Source organism: Stegostoma tigrinum, chromosome 1, assembly GCF_030684315.1.
Source record: "Stegostoma tigrinum isolate sSteTig4 chromosome 1, sSteTig4.hap1, whole genome shotgun sequence".
Lineage (NCBI taxonomy): Eukaryota > Metazoa > Chordata > Chondrichthyes > Orectolobiformes > Stegostomatidae > Stegostoma > Stegostoma tigrinum.
In genome coordinates this window covers 115,177,377-115,202,669 of record NC_081354.1, presented here as the reverse complement: position 1 = coordinate 115,202,669, position 25,293 = coordinate 115,177,377, and the positions used below count along the sequence as shown (strand labels likewise).

General features: G+C 43.7%; 1 protein-coding gene across 1 annotated transcript in view; it reads left to right on the top strand.

Moving 5' to 3' along the window:
• Positions 1-10,878: 10,878 nt before the first annotated feature.
• Positions 10,879-25,293, top strand: part of LOC125452079 (general transcription factor IIE subunit 1-like) — a 42,387-nt gene continuing 27,972 nt past the window's right edge. The window contains exons 1-5 of the mRNA XM_059653505.1: positions 10,879-10,899; positions 11,766-11,880; positions 15,420-15,869; positions 23,951-24,152; positions 24,837-25,060. Of these exons, the coding sequence (XP_059509488.1) occupies positions 15,425-15,869; positions 23,951-24,152; positions 24,837-25,060 (871 nt within the window). The 5' untranslated portion in view covers positions 10,879-10,899; positions 11,766-11,880; positions 15,420-15,424. The remainder of the gene's footprint in view (positions 10,900-11,765; positions 11,881-15,419; positions 15,870-23,950; positions 24,153-24,836; positions 25,061-25,293) is intronic.

Here is a 25,293-nt window from a genome sequence, read left to right as displayed (position 1 = left end):
CCTACCTTCCCTCCATACCAGGCAACATCCTAGTAAATCTCCTCTGCACCCTTTCCAAAGCTTCCACATCCTTCTTATAATGCGGTGACCAATACTGTACACAATACTCCAAGTGCAGCCGCACCAGAGTTTTGTACAGCTTCACCATAACCTCTTGGTTCCGGAACTCGATCCCTCTATTAATAAAAGCTAAAACACTGTATGCCTTCTCAACAGCCCTGTCAACCTGGGTGGCGACTTTCAAGGATCTGTGTACATGGACACTGAGATCTCTCTGCTCATCTACACTAATAAGAATCTTACCATTAGGCCTGTACTTTGCCTTCCGGTTACTCCTACCAAAGTGCATCACCTCACACTTGTCTGCATTGAACTCCATTTGCTACCTCTCAGCCCAGCTCTGCAGCTTATCTATGTCTCTCTGCAACCTACAGCATCCTTCGTCACAATTCACAACTCCACCGACCTTAGTATCGTCTGCAAATTTACTAACCCATCCTTCTATGCCCTCATCCAGGTTATTTATGAAAATGACAAACAACAGTGGACCCAACACCGACCCTTGCGGTACACCACTAGTAACTGGTCTCCAGGATGAACATTTCCCATCAAATACCACCCTCTGTCTTCTTTCAGCAAGCCAATTTCTGATCCAAACTGCTATATCTCCCACAATTCCATTCCTCTGCATTTTGTACAATAGCCTATTGTGGGGAACCTTATCGAACGCCTTGCTGAAATCCATATACACCACATCAACTGGTTTACTCTCATCTACCTGTTTGGTCACCTTCTCAAAGAACTCAATAAGGTTTGTGAGGCACGACCTTCCCTTCACAAAACCGTGCTGACTATCCCTAATCAATTTATTCTTTTCTAGATGATTATAAATCCTATCCCTCATAACCTTTTCCAACACTTTACCAACAACTGAGGTAAGGCTCGCTGGTCTATAATTACCAGGGTTGTCTCTACTCCCCTTCTTGAACAGGGGAACCACATTTGCTATCCTCCAGTCATCTGGCACTATTCCTGTAGACAATGACGAGTTAAAGATCAATGCCAAAGGCTAGGCAATATTTGGAAAGTTGAAGTCCCCCATGACAACTACCCTGTCTCTCTCACTCCTATCGAGAATCATCTTTGCTATCCTTTCCTCTACATCTCTGGAACTATTCGGAGGCCTGTAGAAAACTCCCAACAGGGTGACCTCTCCTTCCCTGTTTCTAACCTCAGCCCATACTACCTCAGTTGACGAGTCCCCAAACATCCTTTCTGCAACTGTAATACTGTCCTTGACCAACAATGCCACACCTCCGCCCCTTTTACCATCTTCTCTGTTCTTACTGAAACATCTAAATCCCAGAACCTGCAACAACCAATCCTGTCCCTGCTCTATCCATGTCTCCGAAATGGCCACAACATCGAAGTCCCAGGTACTAACCCATGCTGCAAGTTCACCCACCTTATTCCGGACGCTCCTGGCATTGAAGTAGACACACTTCAATCCAACTTCTTGCTTGCCGGTGCCATCTTGCGTCGCTGAAACTTTATTTCGGACCACCCTACTCTCAACCTTTTCTATGTCGAACTACAATTTTGGTGCCCATCCCCCTGCTGAATTAGTTTAAACCCACCTGAGTAGCCTTAGCGAATTTCCCCCCCAGAATATCGGTACCCCTCTGGTTCAGGTGAAGACCATCTTGCTTGTAGAGGTCCCACCTACCCCAGAAAGAGCCCCAATTATCCAAGAATCCAAAACCCTCCCTCCTGCACCATCCCTGTAGCCACGTGTTCAACTCCTCTCTCTCCCTATTCCTCGCCTCACTAGCACGTGGCACGGGCAACAAACCAGAGACAACAACTCTGTTCGTCCTAGCTCTCAGCTTCCATCCTAGCTCCCTGATTTTCTGCCTTAAATCCCCATCTCTCTTCCTACCTATGTCGTTGTTGCCAATGTAGACCACGACTTGGCGCTGCTCCCCCTCCCCCTTAGGGATCCCAAAAACACAATCAGAGACATCACGCACCCTGGTACCTGCGAGGCAACACACCAACCGTGAGTCTCTCTTGTCCCCACAGAACCTCCTATTTGTCCCCCTAACTATGGAGTCCCCAATGACTCTTGCTCTGCTCCTCTTCCCCCTTCCCTTCTGAGCAGCAGGGACAGAGTCTGTGCCAGAGACCTGTGCCCCACTGCTTCCCCTGGTAAGTCACCCCCCCCAACAGTATCCAAAATGGTATACATATTGTTGAGGGGAATGGCCACAGGGGATCCCTGCACTGCCTGCCGGTTCCCTTTCCGTCCCCTGACCGTAACCCATCTGCCTTTTTCTTGTACCTGAGGAGTGACCACCTCCCTGTAACTCCTCTCAATAACCCCCTCTGCCTCCCAAATGATCCGAAGTTCATCCAGTTCCAGCTCCAGTTCCCTAACGCGGTTTTTAAGGAGCTGGAGTTGGTTGACTAGGTTGCAGGAACAGCAACTCATATTCCGCTTGGGAACCCTGCAGCCCAATGGTATCAATGTGGACTTCACCAGCGTCAAAATCTCCCCTTCTCCCACTGCATCCCTAAACCAGCCCAGTTCGTCCCCTCCCCCCACTGCATCCCAAAACCAGTCCAACCTGTCTCTGCCTCCCTAACCTGTTCTTCCTCTCACCCATCCCTTCCTCCCACCCCAAGCCGCACCTCCATCTCCTACCTACTAACCTCATCCCACCTCCTTGACCTGTCCGTCTTCCCTGGACTGACCTATCCCCTCCCTACCTCCTCACCTATACTCTCCTCACCACCTATCTTCTTTTCTCTCCATCTTCGGTCTGCCTCCCCCTCTCCCTCTATTTATTCCAGAACCCTCACCCCAGCCCCCTCTCTGATGAAGGGTCTAGGCCCGAAACGTCAGCTTTTGTGCTCCTGAGATGCTGCTTTCCCCGAAATATTGTGGAGTATAGGTTGTGTGAAAATTTCAAATCAGAGACCAATATGTTTTTGCTCAGCAAAGATATCAAGGTTTATGAAATCTAGGCAGGTGTATGGAGCTGTTACAGATTAGCCTGGGTGGCACATGTTAAATTTTTGAGATGCCTTTAGAGGATGGCATTTTTAAATGAACTGATGTGACGGCGGTTAATTGACTAATGATATCAAACACTAAACCCGCCAGATGACACTGCTCCGCTGGGCTCCCTCCTGTCAAATTAAGCTACATCCACCTTTCTGACAATATTATTTCTAACAATAAGGAACACAAAATGTCCAGGGATCAGGCTTTCAAACTGAGTAGCTGTGTACACATGCAGTTCCATGCTGCGTTCTTTCAGTACACTGATTGCTAATTAGTGCCCAGGCTATGCGCCTAATAAGAAAATAGTTGGAGGCTCACAGAGGAGATATTTTTCTGAACATAAGCACATTTGTTCACTTTGTTTTGTTCAGTAAATTTTTTCTCACGTTTAATCATTTTCCCTGCTAATAAGACTGGGAATAGTCTTTTTTTTTTCAGTTTACAGAAAGAGACAAGGGATTAGGATATAATTATGGATACATTTAAATATTGTAACTGACAACCCAGTTGCTTGTGCTGAATGGCAGTTATGCACTGATTTATACATAGAAATTTCTACATGAGAAGGAATATAGTGCCCCCTCCTGAAAGAAGTGTGACCATGCAGTCTGGAAATGTCTAAAAATCTGGGTGACAAACTAGCACAGCATGATTTTAAGCACCAATGTGTGATTCCATAATCTGCCAAGTTCCCTACCTCAAGAATGCTGTCACCGGGAGACACGAAGGAAAAAATGTATTGCTGCATGTGAGGGGGAAAATATTTGTTTTCATTGTTGCACTTCTTTTTCTTTGGATCAATTGACCCTGAGAGTTCACCATTTATCTCACCTTCTCAATAAATGATGGGCTGTCAGCTGCGAAGTTGAGAAATGAGCGGCACCTACTCTTTCTTGGGAGGCAACAAAAATATTTTGAAAAATATTCCTGCGTTGGGAACAAATGGGAAATTTCACCTAAACTCCTCCTGAAATTACACTTATTACATTATAATTCACATTTTAACCAAAAATCATTTAGAGTCATCGTCATAAAGTTACACAGCACAGAAACAGGTTTTCGGTCCAACCAGTTCATGCCAAACATAATCCCAAACTAAACTAGTCCCACCTGATGCTTCCTGGCCCACATTCCTCCAAATATTTTCTAATCTTGTATCTATCCGTACATCTTTTACATGCTGTCATTGTTTCTGCATCCATCAATTTCTCAGAAGTTCATTCCACAGGCGAACCACCTTCTGTGTAAAAAAATTTACCCCATGCTTTTTTTTTAAATCTCTCTCCTTTCACCTGAAAAATGCATCCTCTAGTCTTGAAATGCCCCATCCTAGGGAAAACACAACTGCCATTAACTCCATCTATACCTCTCATCCCATCTAAGGAATGGGAGGGGGAGTTGAAATGAATTACGACTGGGTGGTGCAGTTGTTTAGTGCAAACCAAGCGGAGGTGTTCTGCAAAGCGGTCCCCGCTTGGTCTCCCCGATGCAGAGGAGGCCACAACGGGTACAGCGGATGCAGTATACCACATTGGCGGATGTGCAGGTGAACCTCTGCTTGATGTGGAAAGTCTTCTTGGGGCCTGGGATGGGGGTGAGTGGGGAGGTGTGGGGGCAGGTGTAGCACTTCCTGCGGTTGCTGGTAAAAGTGACAGGTGTGGTGAGGCTGGAGGGGAGAGTGGAGCAGACAAGGGAGTCCCGGAGAGAGTGGTCCCTCTGGAAAGTAGGTAAAGGTGGGGAGGGAAAAATGTCTTTGATGGTGGGGTCGGATTGCAGATGGTGGAAGTGTCAGAGGATGGTACATTGGATCCGGAGGTTGGTGGAGTGGTACGTGAGGATGAGGGAGTTACTGTATCCGCTATTCCCGTTGTGGCCTCCTCTCCATCGGGGGAGCCATCCGGAGGCTTGTGGACTGCTTTGCAGAACACCTATGCTTGGTTCGCACTAAACAACTGTGCCTCCCAGTCATGAACCATTTTAACTCACTGTCCCATTCCTCAGATGGGTCATCCATCTTGGGCCTCCTGCAATGCCACAACAAGGTGCAGGAACCGCAGCTCATATTCCGCTTGGGAACCCTGCAACCCAATAGTATCAATGTGGACTTCGCATGCTTTAAGATCTCCCCTCCCCCCACTGCATCCCAAAACCAGCCCAACTTTGGGTCTAGGCCCAAAATGTCAGCTTTTGTGCTCCTGTATTCATCCAGCTCCACACTTTGTTATCTAGGATGCTCCAGCATCTGCAGTTCCCATTATCTCTCAGCTTTGTCCCTGCCTCCCTGACCTGTCCTTCCTCCCACCTATCCCCTCCTCCCACCTCAAGCTCCAACCCCATCTCCTACCTACTAACCTATCCCGCCCCTTGACCTGTCTGTCGTCCCTGGACTGATCTATCTCCTTCCTCCCTCCCCACCTACACTCACCTTTACTGGCTCCGTCCCAGCCTCTTTGACCTGTCTGTCTCCTCTCCACCTAGCTTCTCCTCTATCCATCTTTGATCCACCTCCCCCTCTCTCCCTATTTATTTCAGAATCCCCTTCCCCTCCCCCATTTCTGGAGAAGGGTCTAGTCCCGAAACATCAGCCTTCCTGCTCCTCTGATGCTGCTTGGCCTGCTGTGTCCATCCAGGTCTACACCTTGTTATCTCTTCTTCACTGTCTACTGTGCCACCAATTTTGGTGTCGTCCACGAACTTACTAACCAAGCCTTCTATATTCTCATCCAAATTATTTATATAAAACGAAAAACAGAAGAAGACCCAGAACTAATTCCTGTGGAACGCCGCTGGTCACAAGCATCCAGTCCAAAAAGCAACCCTTCACCATTACTCTCTGTTTCCTGCAATATCCAATTGGTGACCTCACCCTGAATCCTATGAGACCTCATTTTACTAATTAGTCTACCATGTGGAACCTTGTCAAAGGCTTTACTAAAATCCAAATAAACAGCATCTACTGCTCTACTATCACCCATCTGTTTGGTAACTTGCTCAAAAAGCATAATCAAGTTTGTGAGACACTCTTTTCTTGCTCAAAACAAAGTTGACTATCCCAAATCAATTTTTCCCTCTCTAAATGCCCAGAAATCCTATCTTTTACAATCACCTCCAACAATTTACCCACAACCAAAGTCAGACTCACAGGTCTACAGTTCCTTGGTTTCTCTTTCTACCTTTCTTAAAGGAAGGTACATTGGGCACCCTCCAGTCATCAGGCACATCACCCATAGTTACAGATGATGCAAATATTTCTGCAAGAGGTCTCATAATTTCCTCCCTTACTTCCCACAACATTCTGGGATACACTAGATCAGGTTTGGGAGATTTATCCACCTTTATATTCCCTAAGATCTCCCAAACGGCCTGTTCTGTAATATGAACAATTTTTAAAACTTCAAAGTTCATTTTTCTGTATTCTCCAGGCTCCACTTCTTTCTCCACAGTGAAACCTGAGCAAAATATTCATTTAGTATCACTTCCATCTCCTGGGGTTCAACACAAAGATGACCTCCTTGATCTTTAAGAGGCCCTACCCTCTCTCTAGTTACCTTCTTGCTCTTAAAGTATTTGTAGGATCTCTACAGATAATCCTTAGCCTTATCTGCCAATGCTGACTCCTCTCTGCTTTCCCAATTTTTCTCAAGAATGCCCCTGCACTCTTTATATTGATTAAGAGATTTAATTGAACTAAATTGTCTATATCTGAAATAAGATCCTCTTTTACTATTGAGTGGAATCTCAATATCTTTATTTACCCATTGTGCCTTAATCTTACCAGCCTTACCCCTCACTCTCACAGGAACAAAATGCCTCCAAACGTGTCATCACACGCTTGAACACCTCCAACTTGTCAGACGTCCTTTTACCTGTGGACAATCTACTCCAGTCAACTTTCAAAAATTCTTGTCTCATACCATTAAGATTTGCCTTACTCCAATTAAAAGCTTTAACTTTTATGGAAGGCTTATCCTTTTTCATACCATTTTGAAATTAATAGAACTATGATCGCTAGACCCAAGTGTTCCCACTCTTTTGCTTCAGAAACCTGCCCTGCCTTATTGCCGTAAAGAAGGTCTAATTTTGTTCCTTTTCTAGTGGGAGTATCCACATATTGACAAGGAAAATGTTCTTGACAAATTTGACAGATTATTCAGCATCCAAACCTTTAACACTATGGTAGCCCCAGTCAATGCCTGGTAAATTAAAATCCCCCATTATTAAAGCCTTATTGTGCTTACATATATCTGAGATCTCCCTACATATTGGTTTCTCAATTCCCCTCTTACCATTGCAGGGCATATACTAGAATTCCATCAAAGTGATCTTTCCTTTCTTATTTGTAATTTCTACCATATATTTTCACTGGATGATTTTTCAGAAATATCTTCCCTAGTTATAGCAGTAATGTATTATTTAATCAAAAATGCCGTCGTGTTCCCGTCCACAACCACCCCCCGCCCCGACCACCCGCAACTCCTTTCTTGCCTCTTCTTCTATCCTTCCTATTGCATCTAAAACTTGGATCATTGAGCTGCCAGTCTTGTCCATCTTCCAGTCAAGTTTCTGTAATAGCTATGATGTCCCAATCTGAATGTAATATCTTACATAGGCCAGCACAACCAAGAGCTGGAGTATAATAGAAAATACTCTTTTGTGTGTTAAAATGTAGAAACATGATGAAGTTTTACGATTGCAACAACCATTTATAAAGGGCTGCAATTACAGCCTCCTGCCATCAAATTCCCACCTCTGGGTGTTGGTCAGATAATGGAAATAATCGAATAACTTCCCACTGGCTGCCCCCTTGTCACAGGTAAATAGACTCTCTTGCTCCAAGTATTGGAGCCAGCAAACCGGCCAGAAGGAAACAAGACAAGAAGGGCTTTCTCATTCAGAGTGCTACCCTCCAACCTCCAGGTTAGTCTTGTACTCTTTGGAGTTCAGAAGAATGACAGAGACTTTATTGTTTTACAAGATTCTCAGGGGGCTTGACAGGATTGACATGGAGAGGTTTTCTCCCCTTCTGGGATCAACTAATAGCAGAAGCATAATCTCAGCGTAAGGAGTTGCCCATTTAGGACACTGATGAGGAGTAATATTTTCTCAGAAAGGAGTAAATCTCTGGAGTTCTTTACCACAGAGGGCTGTGAACGTTGAGTCATTAAGTGTATTGAATGCTGAGATAAACAGATTTTTAATTTGTGAAGGAATGAAGGGTTAAGAGGAAAAGAGGAAAGTGCAGCTGAGTGGACAGATTATTAGATCGCCCACAATCTCATTGAATAGCAGGGTAGATCCACTGACCTGAATGCTCTACTTCTTCTCCCATATATTATAGTCTTATCATCTCCTCAAAGATTATCTAATCTCTCATTGTCTAATGTAACATCTCTGTTTGAAAAGGGAGGAAGACGACAGGAAAACATTAAGCTGATTAGCATGACCTCAGTTGTTGGTAAGATTTTAGAGACCATTATTAAGAGTGAGATTGCGGAGAACTTGGAAGTGCACGTAAAGCAGTACTCAGTCAGTATGGCTTCATCAAGGGGAGGTAATGCCTGATAAATCATTTAGTAATTCTCTGAGTAAGTTAGACAAAAGGACAATCAGTGGATGTCATCTATTTACACTTCCAGGAGACCTTTGACAAGGTGCTGCACAGGAGGCTGCTAAATAAGATAACAGCACATGGTGTCAGGGCAAGGTACTGGCATGGATAGGGCATTGGCTGACTGTCAGGAGGCAAAGAGTAGGGATAAAGGAGTCTTTTTCAGAATGACAGCCAGTGACTGGAGGAGTTCTGTACAGGTCAGTGTTGGAACCACACTATTCATGTAATACATCAACGATCAATGGACAAAAACAAAAGGCCATTTTGCTAAGTTTACAGACAACACAAAAATAGGTGGAGGAACACTTAGTGTTAAGGAAGTGGAGGGGTGTGCAAAGGGGGCTACAGAAGGACATCGACAGGCTAAGAGAGTGGGAAAATAAATAGCAGGATACAATGTGGGAATGTATGACGTTATGCACCTTGGTAGGAAAAATAGAGGTGTAAACTATTTCTTAAACAGGGAAAGGCTTTGGAAATCTGAAGCACAAATGGATTTGGGGGGTGTCTTCTTCAGGATTCTCTTAAGGTTAACATGCATGTTCAGTTGGCAGTTAGGAAAGAAAATGCAATGATAGCATTCATTTTAAAGAGGTCTAGAATACAAGAGCAGAGAAGTTTATTAAGGCTCTGAATAGATCATGATTGGAACATTATGAGCAGATTTGGGCACCTTATCTGAGGAAGGATACATGGTGTTGGAAGGGATCCAGAGGAGCTTTACGAAAATGATACCGGCGACAAAGGGCCTGTCACATGTGAAGCAGTTGAGGACTCTGACTCTACTTTGTGGCATTTAGAAGGGTGAAGGGGGACATCACTGAATCTTACAGAATACTGTAGGGCCTGGATAGAGTAGACATGGGGAAATGTTTCCACGAGTAGGAGCGACTAGTACCAGCCTCAGAGTAAACAGATGACCCCTTACAACTGAGATGAGGAGGGTGGTTATTCTCATTGCTGCAGAAGGCTGTGGAGGTTAAGTCATTGAGTATATTTAAGACATGGTGCAGAGGTGCCAGAGTTGGTCTGGGATGGACAAGGTTAAAAACCACACGACACCAGGTTATCACCCAACAAGTTCATTTGAAAACACAAGCTTTCAAATTAACCTGGTGGACTATAAATTGGTGTCATGTGGTATGTAAGACAGATATGGATTTTTTTTTAAATTAGTAAGAAGATAAAGGGTTATGGGTAGAGGTAGGAGAATGGGGGTTGAGAAACATAACAGACATGATCAAATTGGCCAAATAGCCTAATTCTACTTGTTTTTCTTACAGTTTCCCCTTCCCACTGAAATTCATCATTCACACAGCCAATGAAAAGGTTTTGACATCATTTCTAAAGTGCTGTTCTCAGAATTGGGCACAATATCCAGGTAAAAATATTGACATAATGTTTAGCAGGACTTCTTTGCTTTTGAACTCCATACCCCTGCTTATGAAGGCCAAACTCAAAGATCAGCTGTGCTGTTCAAAAAGAGCCTTAAATCAACACCTCCTGGTACCTTCAAAGATTTTATTATGTGAAATTCCACTTTCTTACCGTCCTCTTTCCATTAAAGTTATATCATTTTGTAAAAAGTGTTCTACCTCCTGATGTCTTTTGTCAGTTTTCTTAACTTCCATGCAAGATAGAAATTACAACTTAATTTTATTTCTAATTTGTGTCAATTTTAAGACTGAATCTAAGATTTCCCACCTTCTGCATGCTATGCAATATTTGGGTGAGCTCCCCTACCACATCTTTCAGCAAACTATTCTCTCTAAACTCAAGAAGAAAACTAAATGTTTTTTCTTTTAAAAGGAAATCAAGAACATTTTATCTTTCCTCAACATAGCTTTAATGTGGGATGAAAAACAACTTACTCACTACCTGCGAAACAGTTCTCTGCTTTGTGTTACTATCACTTGTCAGTTTTAATAGTTTCTGGTAGGCTTTTTGTAGAGTTTAATTGGATCTAGGCTTTTGCTGAGAAGTTCAGCTATCATCATTCACACCCAACTTTGCTTTGGTTGGCATACCCTTCCTCAACTACAAATTAGCAGCCCCAGGGATTGCAGTAATATTTCAGTAATTCATTTAGGAGAGGCTGCTTTTGCATGTAATTGCACAATTTAGTTGTGATTTCATTTGCTTGATTTGTGTCACTTGTGATTCAATTATCTACTTGCTCCTCCCTTAATCAGCTGTTTCCATTAAACTACTGATGCAGCAGGTAATGATTGTGTTAAGAGATTGCTGGTGGGTTGGAGTTTTACAACTTATGTTGCTTGTGAATTTTCCTTCTTGTCTAGTTCTTTTATCTCAGATTGTAGTTGGAAATAATTTATCTTAGTTTGTAGCTCTTTTGGCTTTCTGTGTTGTACAAATTGTTTAGGATTTTTCTTGGCATTTGACTTCTACTTGATTTATGAGACAATGCTAGACTATTGTTCTTGCCTTAGATTTGATTCCTCTTTAATGAAGCTTAGTAATAGATTGTTGTTTGTGACCAACCTGCTAAACGATACAAGATGTTACTTTTGTAAAGAAACATGAGACTTGATATATTCTTACTGACGTATGGGACCCCGTTAACACATCTTAACTCCTTTTTGTAGTATGAAAATGGAGCTTATACTACCATAATATTTATGGTCATTTAGGCATAAAATTGGAAAATAAGAATGTGACTTCACAATACTCCAACTTCTGCTTTTTAGAATATGCATTACTTGCACCTTGAGATTCATTTTTGAAGTTTGAAAATGGGAGGGGAAGGAAATCTGAGATTCAAGCAGTTCAGCTCTTTGATGCTAAGGTGGAGTGCTTGGCAAGAGCACTTAAATTTCTCCAATTAATTTAGTTCCAGATACTCCATTGTATATAGAATATGTATTATAAAGTCTGTTTCAGGAGCTTATGGTTTTTATTTTGGCCCCCTCTTGATTTTTTTTTTCTTTGTGTCTCATTCTAAGTTGTTGTCCCATGCACGATGCTTGACCTGATGGTCTGCAATATACAATTGTTTCATTCCTCTTTGGAAATTAAGGGCAGGTGAAATAGGTTTTTCTTAATCACACCATATTTTACTTTTTATAGTTCTTTCAGATAAAAATGGCACACTACCAATGAACAACTCCTGGAGAATTTTGAACTTTGTATGCAGGGAACTTGAGCATTGATAGCAAAGACTGCATTTGCCTACGCCCAACAGGTAAGCATTTGCCCAGGCTATGCAAACTTTGACTTGAAGTTAATATTCTAAGTGTGACATCACACTGCAATAACAACTTAGTTACTGATTTTACTAGATCAAATATACTCCAAGTGATAGGTAGATTAATTGGGCAAACATTAACATCACCTTAAGAGCAGATTTTGGAGGCTTTACATTCAGAATCACAGCACAGAAACAGGCTCTTTGATCCAACTCACCCACACTAACCGTGTTCCCAGACTAAACAAGCCTGACTTGCCTACATTTGGCCCCCCATCACTTTTCTGCTTTTCCTGCTCATGTACTTGTCCAAATGTTTTAACACTTGTAGTGGTAACTGTACCCAACACCACCTCTGGCAGTTCATCCACACTTTTTAAAGAAGTTGCTACTCCTGTCCTTTTTTTTTAAAAAGGAACTTTCTTCTCTCACCTTAAAATACCCCCCAGTTTTGAACTCTCCTTGCTATTCACTTTGTCTAGACCCTAGTTTTATAAACCTCTTAAGTTTGTACTAAGGTTCAACTTCCTACACTCCTAGTTTTTTTAAAAAAGTCCTAGCCTATTTTTATAACTCAAACCCTCCATTCCTGGTGAATCTCTTCTGAATCCTCTCCCATTTAGTAATCACCTCCCTATAGTAGGGTGACCAGAATTGTACCCAGTAGTCCTGAAGAGGCCTCACCAATATCCTGTCCAACCTCAACAATAACATCCCAATTCCTATATTTTAAGGATCTGAGTAATGAAGGTAAGCCCTATCCACCTATGACAAACTTCAAAGAATTAAAATCTGAATCCCTAGGGCTCCGACAACACTATCAAAGGCCCTACAATTAATTGTACAAGTTCTGCTCTTGGTTGGTGTTGTTTGTTTTTTGATCAAAATGCAATACCTCAATTTATCAGAATTAAACTCCATCTAGCACTCATCTGCCCATTCAGCCAACTGATCAAAACTGCTTTGTAATCTTTGATGCCCCAGTAGTGAAGAGTGAAGGTGGTCATCTAAGTTTTGTTTTGGTTAATAAAGCTTTACAATCACTAAGATGGATTCCCTAAGTTCTACTTTTAAAAACTTGGAACCTAATTTTTTTCATAATTTTGCAATGTTGGTGTTATGCAATCCCTATTATACCTGACCATGTTTATTGTCGTGCACACACAATCATAGCATTCCCATGGTGTGGAAACAGGCCATTCAGCCCATTAAGTCTACACTGACCCACTGTACCATCCCACACCCACCCTATTCCCACAACCTTGCACTTAACTGTGGCTAGCCCACCTAACCTGCATGTAGTCAGATGTACAGCATGGAAACAGACTCTTCAGTCCAACTCGTCTATGCCGACTGGGTATCTTCCATTAATCTAGTTCATTCGCTAGCATTTGGCCCATATCCCTCTTAAACCCTTCTTATTTGTGTACTCCTCCAGATGCCTTTTAAATGTTGTACTAGCCTCTCCCACTTCCTCTGGCAGCTCATTCCATACACATACTATAATCTTCATGAAAACATTGTCCCTTAGGTCCCTTTTAAATCTTTTCCCCTCCACCTTAATCCTATGTGCTCTAGTTTTGGAGGAGGAAAGACAAGGGAAAAGTCCTTGTCAATTTACTCCATGCCCTTCATGATTTTTATGAACCTCTTAAGGTCGTTTCAGTCTTTGATGCTTGAGGAAAAACAGCCACAGTCAATTCAGCCTCTCCCTATAGCTCAAACGCTGGCCACATCCATGTAAAACTTTCTGGACTCTTTCAGATTTCACAACTTCCTTCCAACAGCAGAGAGACCAGAACAGCGCACAGTATTCCAAAAGTGGCCTAGGGAATGTCCTGTACAGCTGCAACATGACCTGCCAACTCCCATACCCAATGTAGTGACCAATAAAGGCAAGGATACCAAATGCTGCCTTTGCTATGCTGACAACTTGTGACTCCACTTTTCAAGGAACTATAAACTTGCACTCCAAGGTCTCTTCATTTACCAAGACTCCCTGAGACATTACCATAAGTATACATCCTGCCCTGATTTGCCTTTCCAATGTGCAGCACCTCATTTATCTCAATTAAACTCCATCTGCCACTCCTTGGCCCATTAGCCCATCTGATTAATGCCCCGTTGTACTCTGAGGTAACATTCTTCACTGTCCACTACATCTCCAATTCTAGTGTCCACTGCAAATTTACTAACCATGCCTCCTATGTTCACATCCAAATTACTTATACAATTAATGAAAAGCAATGGACCCAGCACTCCTGATGGCACCCCACTGGCCACAGGCCTCCAGTCTAAAAAGCAACCCTCCACCAGCACCACCACCACCCTCTGTCTTCTCCCTTCCAACCAGTTCTGTATCCAAATGGCTAATTCTCCCTGGTTTCCATGTGATCTAACCTTGCTAACCAGTCTACTGTGCAGAACCTTGTCAAATGCATTACTGAAGTCTATGTAGATCATGTCACCACTCTGCCCTCATTAATGATCTCTCATTTCTTCAAAAAACTCAACCGAGTTAGTCAGACACTACTTGCCACACACACAGCCATGTTGACTATGCCTAAACAGTCCTTGCTTTACAAACATGTGTGTAAATCCTGTCCCTCAGAATCCTTTCCAACAACTTGCCCATCACTGATGTCAGGCTCACTGGTCTGTGGTTCCTTGGCTTTTCCTCACTACTTTTCTTAGTGGCACCACGTTAGCCAACGTCCAGTCTTCCGGCCCCTCACCTGTGGCAATTGATGATACAAATATCTCAGCAAGGGGCCCAGCAATCTTTCCCCTTGCTTCCAACAGAGTTCTTTGGTATACCTGATGAGGTCCTGGGTGGGGTAAGACATCCAGCACCCCTCTTGTAATATGAGATAACAAGGTGTAGAGCTGGATGAACACAGCAGGCCAAGCAGCAGAGGAGCAGGAAGGCTGATGTTCTGGGCCTAGAACACCCCTCCAGAAACCTTTCTGAAGGGCCTAGGCCCAAAAGGTCAGCTTTCCTGCTGTGTTCATCCAGCTCTACACCTTGTTACCTCAGAATCTCCAGCATCTGCAGTTCCTACTACCTTTTGCAATATGGATGTTTTTCAAGATTTTGCTATTTGTTTCCCCACGTTCTTTATTTTCCATAGTAAACACTGACACAGGATACTTGTTCAGTATCTCTCCACCTCCCCCCAAACTGCAGTTCCACACACAGGTCACATTGCTGACCTTTTTAAGGTGCCCTATTCTCTCCCTAGTTGCCCTTTTGTCCTTTTAATGTACCTTTTGGATTGTGGGAGAAAACCGACACAGATAAGGGGAAGAATGTGCAAACTCCATACGGATGATTTAAGTGAGTTTCCGTTAGAATTAGCGTGGTCGTCTTCTAGAGATTAGTTAGTAAGCACCAACACTTTTAAGACGAGGGAGTAGAATTTGCCTAAAGTCTCCAGTTTTGAGGTTTTTGCTAGCCTGGTTCACTTGGAATGGTAATACCCGCATTCCCTCGAAACATGTAATAAAATATTTTCTGTTTTTATTTAAATGGAAAGGTACCATGGACCAAAACATCATTACAGAAGTCCCTGCATCTCTCAAACGCTTAGCAAAGTACATTGTGCGTGGATTCTACGGGGTGGAGTACTCGCTCACACTGGACATTCTCATTCGCTATCCCTGTGTGAAGGAGGATGATCTGCAACAGCTCCTGAAGTTTGAGAAGAAGCAGCTCCGCTCTGTCCTCAACACCTTGAAATCTGACAAGTTTCTTAAGAGTCGAATAAGAGTTGAAACCAATGCTGACGGTAAAAGTTCCAGACATAATTACTATTACATCAACTACAAGCTGCTGGTAGATGTGGTCAAATACAAACTGGACATCATGCGCAGAAAAATTGAAACTGACGAGAGAAATTCAAGCACAAGATCATCTTTCAAGTGCCCGCTCTGTTTCAGCACCTTTACAGATTTGGAAGTCAATCACTTGTTTGACCCTTACACAGGTGAGCTGGGACTTTATCGGTTTCACCACAACATTAAGTTTTTTTTTGTAAACGTTTCATTCCTTGTTTTGGCAGATAAATGTTTGTTTTGAATTCATCCCACGCGATAATTTGAATGCCACGCTAGGAGTTATTTTGTGTTAGCACCCAACAAAAGATTTCAATAAGACCTTATTTTTCAGACGGGGATACTGCGAGGGATTCTGCAACTCATTTCTGAATCTTGTCCTGTTCTTTCTATACCCCACCCCACAGAAAGTGATTCCTTTCACGGAATCAGTTTTAAAATAATGAGAAATTTTAAATTGTGGAGGGGGTTAAGCACGCACGCGTGTTGTACTCGAAGTTTTCCTCCTGATTCAGTACAGTCATGGAGTCATACAGCACAGAAATAGACTCTCTAGCCCATTCCCATAATAATCCCAAACTAAACATGTCATTCATGCTTGTTCTTGGCCCATATCCCTTCCAAACCTTTTCCTATTCACGCATACATCGAAATGTCCTTTAAATATTGTAAATGTACTTGCATCCACCACTTCTGGCACTTCATTCCACATGCCATCCACTCTTTGAAAAAAAAATTCCCCTCATGTCTTTTTTAAAATTTCTTTCCTCTCTTTTTTTTAATAAAAAATGTGCCAGAGTCTTAACCTTCACACTAGAGAAAAGACAACTGCCATTCACCTTTATCTCTACACTTAATGACTATATAAAGTCACCCCTCAAATTCCTACACTCCAGTGAAAAAAGTCCCAGCCTATCCAGCCTCTCTTCATAACTCAATCCCTCCATTCCCAGCAACATCCTGGTAAATCTGTTCTGAATCCTCTCTAGCTTAATATCCTTCCTATAGTAGGATGACCAGACCTGGACTTAGTCCTCCAGACGAGGCCTCACTAACATCCTGTACAACTTCAACATGGCTTCCCGAAGGATTAAGCAGTGGAGGAAAGCTTACTTATCAACTTCTTAACAATCCAGTCTAAATATGACACAAACTTCAAAATGTGCCTGAGTCCCTAGACTTCCCTGCTCTATAACACTACCAAACTTATAATTGAGCAGGTCCTGCTGTTGTTCGTTTTTTAGTAAAATGCAATATGTCATACTTGTCCAAATTTAAATGCCTTCTGCCACTCCTCAGCCCACTGACCCAATTGATCAAGATCTGTTTGTAATCTGAAGCAACATTCTTCACTGTCCGCGATGCCACCAATTTTGGTATCATCCACAAACTTAAGAACAATACCATCTATATTGTCATCTAAATCATTATATTAAATAATAAACATATGTTCCTGTGGAACAGGTTTCCAGTCTGAAGAATGACCATCAACCACCAGTCTGTCTCCTGCCGTTAAGCCAATTTTGTGTCCAATTGCCAAGCTCACCATAATCCCATGTGATCTAAATTTACTAATTAGTATACCATGCAGAACTTTGTTGAAGGCCTCACCAAAATCCAAGTGAACAATGTGTAGTAATCTGCCCTCATCAATTAACTTAAGATAATAAAATGTGAGGCTGGATGAACACAGCAGGCCAAGCAGCATCTCAGGAGCACAAAAGCTGACGTTTCGGGCCTAGACCCTTCATCAGAGAGGGGGATGGGGAGAGGGAACTGGAATAAATAGGGAGAGAGGAGGAGGCGGACCGAAGATGGAGAGTAAAGAAGATAGGTGGGGAGGTAGGGAGGGGATAGGTCGGTCCAGGGAAGACGGACAGGTCAAGGAGGTGGGATGAGGTTAGTAGGTAGCTGGGGTGCGGCTTGGAGTGGGAGGAAGGGATGGGTGAGAGGAAGAACCGGTTAGGGAGGCAGAGACAGGTTGGACTGGTTTTGGGATGCAGTGGGTGGGGGGGAAGAGCTGGGCTGGTTGTGTGGTGCAGTGGGGGGAGGGGACGAACTGGGCTGGTTTAGGGATGCAGTAGGGGAAGGGGAGATTTTGAAACTGGTGAAGTCCACATTGATACCATATGGCTGCAGGGTTCCCAGGCGGAATATGAGTTGCTGTTCCTGCAACCTTCGGGTGGCATCATTGTGGCAGTGCAGGAGGCCCATGATGGGCATGTCATCTAGAGAATGGGAGGGGGAGTGGAAATGGTTTGCGACTGGGAGGTGCAGTTGTTTGTTGCGAACTGAGCAGAGGTGTTCTGCAAAGCGGTCCCCAAGCCTCCGCTTGGTTTCCCCAATGTAGAGGAAGCCGCACCGGGTACAGTGGATGCAGTATACCACATTGGCAGATGTGCAGGTGAACCTCTGCTTAATGTGGAATGTCATCTTGGGGCCTGGGATGGGGGTGAGGGAGGAGGTGTGGGGACAGGTGTAGCATTTCCTGCGGGTGCAGGGGAAGGTGCCGGGTGTGGTGGGGTTGGAGGGCAGTGTGGAGCGAACAAGGGAGTCACGGAGAGAGTGGTCTCTCCGGAAAGCTGACAGGGGAGGGGATGGAAAAATGTCTTGGGTGGTGGGGTCGGATTGTAAATGGCGGAAGTGTCGGAGGATAATGCGTTGTATCCGGAGGTTGGTAGGGTGGTGTGTGAGAACGAGGGGGCTCCTCTTGGGGCGGTTGTGGCGGGGGCGGGGTGTGAGGGATGTGTTGCGGGAAATACGGGAGACGCAGTCAAGGGCGTTCTCGATCACTGTGGGGGGAAAGTTGCGGTCCTTAAAGAACTTGGACATCTGGGATGTGCGGGAGTGGAATGTCTTATCATGGGAGCAGATGCGGCGGAGGCGGAGGAATTGGGAATAGGGGATGGAATTTTTGCAGGAGGGTGGGTGGGAGGAGGTGTATTCTAGGTAGCTGTGGGAGTCGGTGGGCTTGAAATGGACATCAGTTACAAGCTGGTTGCCTGAGATGGAGACTGAGAGGTCCAGGAAGGTGAGGGATGTGCTGGAGATGGCCCAGGTGAACTGAAGTTTGGGGCGGAAGGTGTTGGTGAAGTGGATGAACTGTTCGAGCTCCTCTGGGGAGCAAGAGGCGGCGCCGATACAGTCATCAATGTACCGGAGGAAGAGGTGGGGTTTGGGGCCTGTGTAGGTGCGGAAGAGGGACTGTTCCACGTAACCTACAAAGAGGCAGGCATAGCTGGGGCCCATGCGGGTGCCCATGGCCACCCCCTTAGTCTCTAGGAAGTGGGAGGAGTCAAAAGAGAAGTTGTTGAGTGTGAGGACGAGTTCAGCTAGGCGGATGAGAGTGTCGGTGGAGGGGGACTGGTTGGGCCTGCGGAACAGGAAGAAGCGGAGGGCCTTGAGGCCATCTCCATGCGGAATGCAGGTGTACAGGGACTGGACGTCCATGGTGAATGAGGTGTTGGGGGCCAGGGAATTGGAAGTCCTGGAGGAGGTGGAGGGCGTGGGTGGTGTCACGGACGTAGGTGGGGAGTTCCTGGACCAAAGGGGAGAAAATGGAGTCCAGATAGGTGGAGATGAGTTCGGTGGGGCAGGAGCAGGCTGAGACGATGGGTCGACCAGGGACCGCTTTGCAGAACACCTCCGCTCAGTTCGCAACAAACAACTGCACCTCCCAGTCGCAAACCATTTCCACTCCCCCTCCCATTCTCTAGATGACATGTCCATCATGGGCCTCCTGCAGTGCCACAATGATGCCACCCGTAGGTTGCAGGAACAGCAACTCATATTCCGCCTGGGAACCCTGCAGCCATATGGTATCAATGTGGACTTCACCAGTTTCAAAATCTCCCCTTCCCCTACTGCATCCCTAAACCAGCCCAGTTCGTCCCCTCCCCCCCACTGCACCACACAACCAGCCCAGCTCTCTCCCCCCCCCCCCCCCTACCCACCCACTGCATCCCAAAACCAGTCCAACCTGTCTCTGCCTCCCTAACCAGTTCTTCCTCTCACCCATCCCTTCCTCCCACCCCAAGCCGCACCCCCAGCTACCTACTAACCTCATCCCACCTCCTTGACCTGTCCGTCTTCCCTGGACTGACCTATCCCCTCCCTACCTCCCCACCTACACTCTCTCCACCTATCTTCTTTACTCTCCATCTTCGGTCCGCCTCCCCCTCTCTCCCTATTTATTCCAGTTCCCTCTCTCCATCCCCCCCTCTGATGAAGGGTCTAGGCCCGAAACGTCAGCTTTTGTGCTCCTGAGATGCTGCTTGGCCTGCTGTGTTCATCCAGCCTCACATTTTATTATCTTGGAATTCTCCAGCATCTGCAGTTCCCATTATCTCTCATCAATTATCTTGGTTACTTCCTCAAACAAAAAATCAACTTTGGGATTCACAACTTACCTTGCATAAAACTGAAGAGCCCTAATAATCCCTTGCCCCTCCAAATGCCTATAAATTCCATCTTTCAGAATTACTTCCAACAACTCATATGGATGTTGATGGGATAGTGTAGGGGTGGGGCTTAGATTAGTTCACAGGTCGGCGCAACATTGAGGGCCGAAGGGCCTGTTCTGCACTGTATTGTTCTATGTTCTATAACTTACCCACCACTGAAGTCAGACTCTCAGGTCTCAGTTCCCAGGCTTCCCCTTACATCCCTTTTTTAAACAAATGCACACCATTACCCCCTCTCCAGTCATTCAGCACCTCACCCATATTTATAAATGATACAGGTAATTCTGCAAGAGGCCCCAAAATTTTCTCCTTAACTTTCCATAATGTCCTAGGATACACTAGATCACGTCCCAAAGAATTATCCACCTCTCATATTTTCTAAGACCACCCTGACAGCTTCTCTAATGTGAACTGTTTACCAAACATCAATTCTTACCCCCACCCCAATTTCTTTCTCCACTAAAAATTGACATGAAATATTCATTTAATATCCTCCTATCTGATGTTCAACATAAAGATAACCCCTTTGACCTTTTAGGGGCCTGACCCCCTCTCTAGTTGCTCCCTTGTTCCCACTGTACTTGTAGAATCTCCTCTGATTATTCTTAACCTCTTAGCTAAGACTGTCTGTCTCACACCGTTCTTTTGTCTTCCTGATCTCCCTCTTCTGAATACCCTGACACTCTTTTTATACTGTTCAAGAGATTCATTTGAACCCAGTTGTTTATGTCTAATATCGGACTTTTTTGATCAGACAAGCCCTTTTGTTCCTGCAATCAATCTTGTAAATCTGCTCTGGATCCCTTCAACGTAAGCACATCTTTTTTTCCAGATACAGAGCCTGAAACTACTCACTGTATTCTAAATGCATTCTGACCAGAGCCTTTTAATAGCCTCAGAAGTACATCTCTGCTCTTGCTAGGTCACTTGCAATGAATGCTTACATTACATTTGCCTTCCTAACCAGAAACTGAACCTGCATGTTGACTTGGGGAATACTGAATCCCGAATCCCAAATCCCTTTGGACTTCAGATTTCTGAAGCCTTTCCGCGTTCAGAAAATAATCTATGCCTCTAGTCTTCCAACCTGAATGCATAGCCTCACATTTCCCCATAATGTGTTCCAGCTGCCACTTCTTTGACTACTCTCCCAGCCTGTTCATTCTGAAGCCTTCCAAATTCCTCAATACCTGTCTCTACCTGCCATTATGCCAGCTGCAAACTTAGCAGCAATGCCCTCAATCCCTATGTCCAGATCACTAATGTGGAACTAAATAATTGTGGTACCTACACTGACCCCCTACTGAACTCTAGTAGTCATCTGGTTGCCATCCTGAAAAAGAACCCTTTATCCTAACTCTCTGCTTTCTGCCAGTCAGCCAATCCTCAGTCCATGCCAGTACCTTGCACCTAACATCACAGACTCTTACTTTATTTTACAGCTTCCGTATGGCGCCTTCTCAAATGCCTTTTGGAAATCCAACAGATTGCATCCACTGGCTCTCCTTTATCCAGGTCATTCAGTACTTCCTCCAAGAATTGCATCAGACTTTATAGGCGTGAAACCGCGCCCCCCACCCCCACACACTGCCAAACTCCCTTGACGAAGCCATGCTGATTCTTCCAAGTACTGTGATCACATCCTTAAAATGACCTGCCACACAGTGTTGAACACTAAGCTAAATTATTTAACTTCTTTCCAGAATATTAAAACATTGAGTACTGTTCATCACATTCAGGACTGAAAAGTCCAATTGCAGTTGAGATGTGTGAACTCTGTGCTGCCTCAGCAGGGTCGCTCAGTGAGTGAATTATTTACACCACACAGGTGATTGGTCTGTCCCCACGAGTGATCTCTCAGCAGGGTTGCCTAGTGAGCTAACTTTTTTTTTCTCACATGGAGCAGGTAAATACTTTCTCCCATGTGTGATGTCACTGGTGTACTGAAAGTTGAGATGATCGCCTGAACCCAGTCCTACAACAAAAGGTGTCTCATCATGTGAGTGTGTTGATGGGATATCAGTTCCACAGAACTTCGATAGAACTTCCATTTGGGTCAATGCGGTAGGAACAGCAGTAATATTTCAAATTGCAGTGTTCACACCCAAATGTCCCCTGCAGCAATTTGATGAACTTGGCACTTGCGGAGCTGTCTGTTGAAATTGGCTCATCCAGCATGGAAAAAACAAATTGGTTCAGAATTGGGAGATCTGAACCAATCAAAACCTAGTTTGAGAAGTGCGTATCTGGCTGCATCCATGGGGAAAGAATGTTTTCAGTAGGGCACGGGGTGGCTGTCAGTTTGTTTTCTCAAGGGTTTTATAGTTTACAGGTGGTATTTAGCATACTGTTGGATCATTTGAGTTTAGAAATTTATGGGTCACTCTTCTGGAATTGACCAGAAAGTGTTACCAGTTATGGTTTGAAACAGAACTTAACAATTTGCATAAAATAGTCACACCCCCCCAAGTGCCACTGAAGATGTTTTGTTCTTTTTTAATTCACTGACTGGGGTCGCTGGCTGGGCCAGCATTTATTACCCAGCTCTACTTGAACTTGTGGGTGCTGGTGGGCTGTCATTTTGAACCACTGAAGGTAGGCCCACAGTACCATTAGAGAGGCAATTCCAGGATTTTTGACCCAATGACGGTGAAGGAATGGCAGTAAGTTGGGACAGAGTGTGGCTTGGAGGGCAACGTGGTGGTTGTCTTCCCTTGCAATACAAAGAGCTTCACATAGGACTTAAAGCTGGTGGGGCCACTGCAACAAAAAAATTCAAGTTGTAACCATGGACTGACTTGGATGAATAGGCCTACATGAACCTACTTGATATTTCCCTTAGCACATTTTAACAACTTAATATAAGGCTTTTGTATGAGAAACATCTACATTTTTTCCTAACAAATAAATGGTTTTCTTTACATAACAGCAAGCACATTACAATTGTCCTTGCCACTTGATTTGGTCTCAATTAGCAACGTGTTGACTGTCTCCTTCTCTATTTCCATCAGTTGCAATGCACTATCGCCGTCAGATCCTGCTCTTTATTTCTTGTGTTGCTCCTTTTGTAGTACAGTAAGTTGCATCTCTGGCTTTGAGTAATTCTAAAATTAACTTAGGGTGTCATCCAAATGTATGAATTTTACAGAATGAAAATGTCAATATTTGTGAATTTGAAAATACTTGTGCAATACAAGGCTGAAAGATGTGATCCTGGGAGAAATAATTGCTGAGAGCATTATTTTTTTTTTGCTCATGGCTTAATGTGGATGGCATTTCAAGTGAATTGCAATTAAAACAGAAGGATACAGATGAGCTAATGAATCCCAAAGCAGAGGGTAATGGTTTTCTCCCATTCACCATCTTAAGTGTTTAGTTGTTACTGGAGCAGTCCCTTTCGCAAACCCTTTTGGAGGTGGTGACAGATGTTTTACGTTTTCATTCTCCTGCACTTTAAATTTTACCTGAAGCAACAGTGTACACTGGGGACTGGGAGGTAAGAAGCAAACCAGAGTTTTTGGTAACTTCCTTCTGTGAGATTTCTGGTTCTGTCCCAACTCCTTTATTGGGAGAGTGTGCTCAAAATTTAAGGATGCAATGTGGAAAAGGCAAAAGCTTTAATTTTTCTAAATGTAGGTTTATAGAGAATATTGGGAGCAAGATTAATTTTTAGCACTATCAGCACCTGGACTTGACAGGCCAAATGTCGATATCCTGTGCTCCCCTAGTAATCCTTCTCTTATTGTCTGCTGTTCCTGTAAAATCTATAGGCAACTTTAACTGCACATTCTGTCACACTGAGGTAGAAGAAGATGCTTCCGCAATACCTAAACGTGATGCTCGAACACTTCTGGCAACGTTTAATGAACAAATCGAACCAATTTATGCACTTTTGCATGAGACGGAAGATATTGCTCTTCCACATGAACTTTTGGAACCACAACCAACTGAGATCCCGGAACTAGCAATAAGGTAGCATGCGTCTGAAAGTCAATTGTTTATCATGCTGTTTGTCACTAAATTTCTTTTAGCACTGATTTCCATTCTGATAAAGGATTATTTGAAATTGGATACTAGCTTATTACCTGAGGAGTAGTACACGTGAAATGGTGATGGCTTGTCAATCATGCAGTACCTTGAATAAATTGAATGTTAGTGATTCTAGTCAGCAGCACGTGGTTCAGGATATAGAGAGAACAGAATTTGATTAGCTAAATGTTATGAAATAAAAAAAACTTTTACACGTATAGATCCTGCTTGTCTAAAATGACAGTTCCATGAGTTATCGTATTCTAACTATACAATGCCAACTCTTGAAAGTACCTATTTATTTTTGAACAATGAAGTAATCACAGCCAGTGCTTTGTCCAAATCCATCATTAATATCAATCCAAAAGACCTGCTCTATTAAAATTGTTTGTTTATTTTGGATAACACTGGGCTCAAGTCCTCATGACAACTGGAGCTTGAATATACTGAAGATTCATTTTTATGATTTAGGATATCATTACGCCAGAACAACAAAGATGTTGACCTTTTGTTGTTCATATAAGTAGCTGCTAGGTACAAAGGATTTCATTGCTGGTTATATTTAGTATGCTTTCAAAAAAGTCATGAATCAAATTCATTCATGTGGCGTTTGTATTTTGTTTTCAGCCAGAATCCTCCGACACATGGCCTTAAAAGTAAAGATCATATAGAAAAATGGTCAAATAAAGCAGTTTGCAATGACCTCTATGAACAAAACATTGTTGTAAATGTCCAAGAATCTGATGCTAAATCCAAGAAAAAGACGGTGAAGCCTGTTAAATCACAGCCCATCTGGATGACTGCAAGCACTGTTGAGGGAGTTGGTTTGGATAAAGTGGAGAATTCAGTTGGTGAGTGTGTGTATTTTAGAATTTCCGTCAAGACTTTGAAAACAAGACTACATCTTTAAATGATTTTCAAGCAGTCCTGAATCGCTTGGGGTTTCATATACTGGGATCGTGGGTAAATAAATATGTGATGTGGGTGTTGCTGGTTGGGTCAGCATGTATTGCCCATTCCCTCATCGACCTTATGGTGAACCCTTTCCTTCAACTACAGCAGTCTATGGAGTCTAGACAGGCTC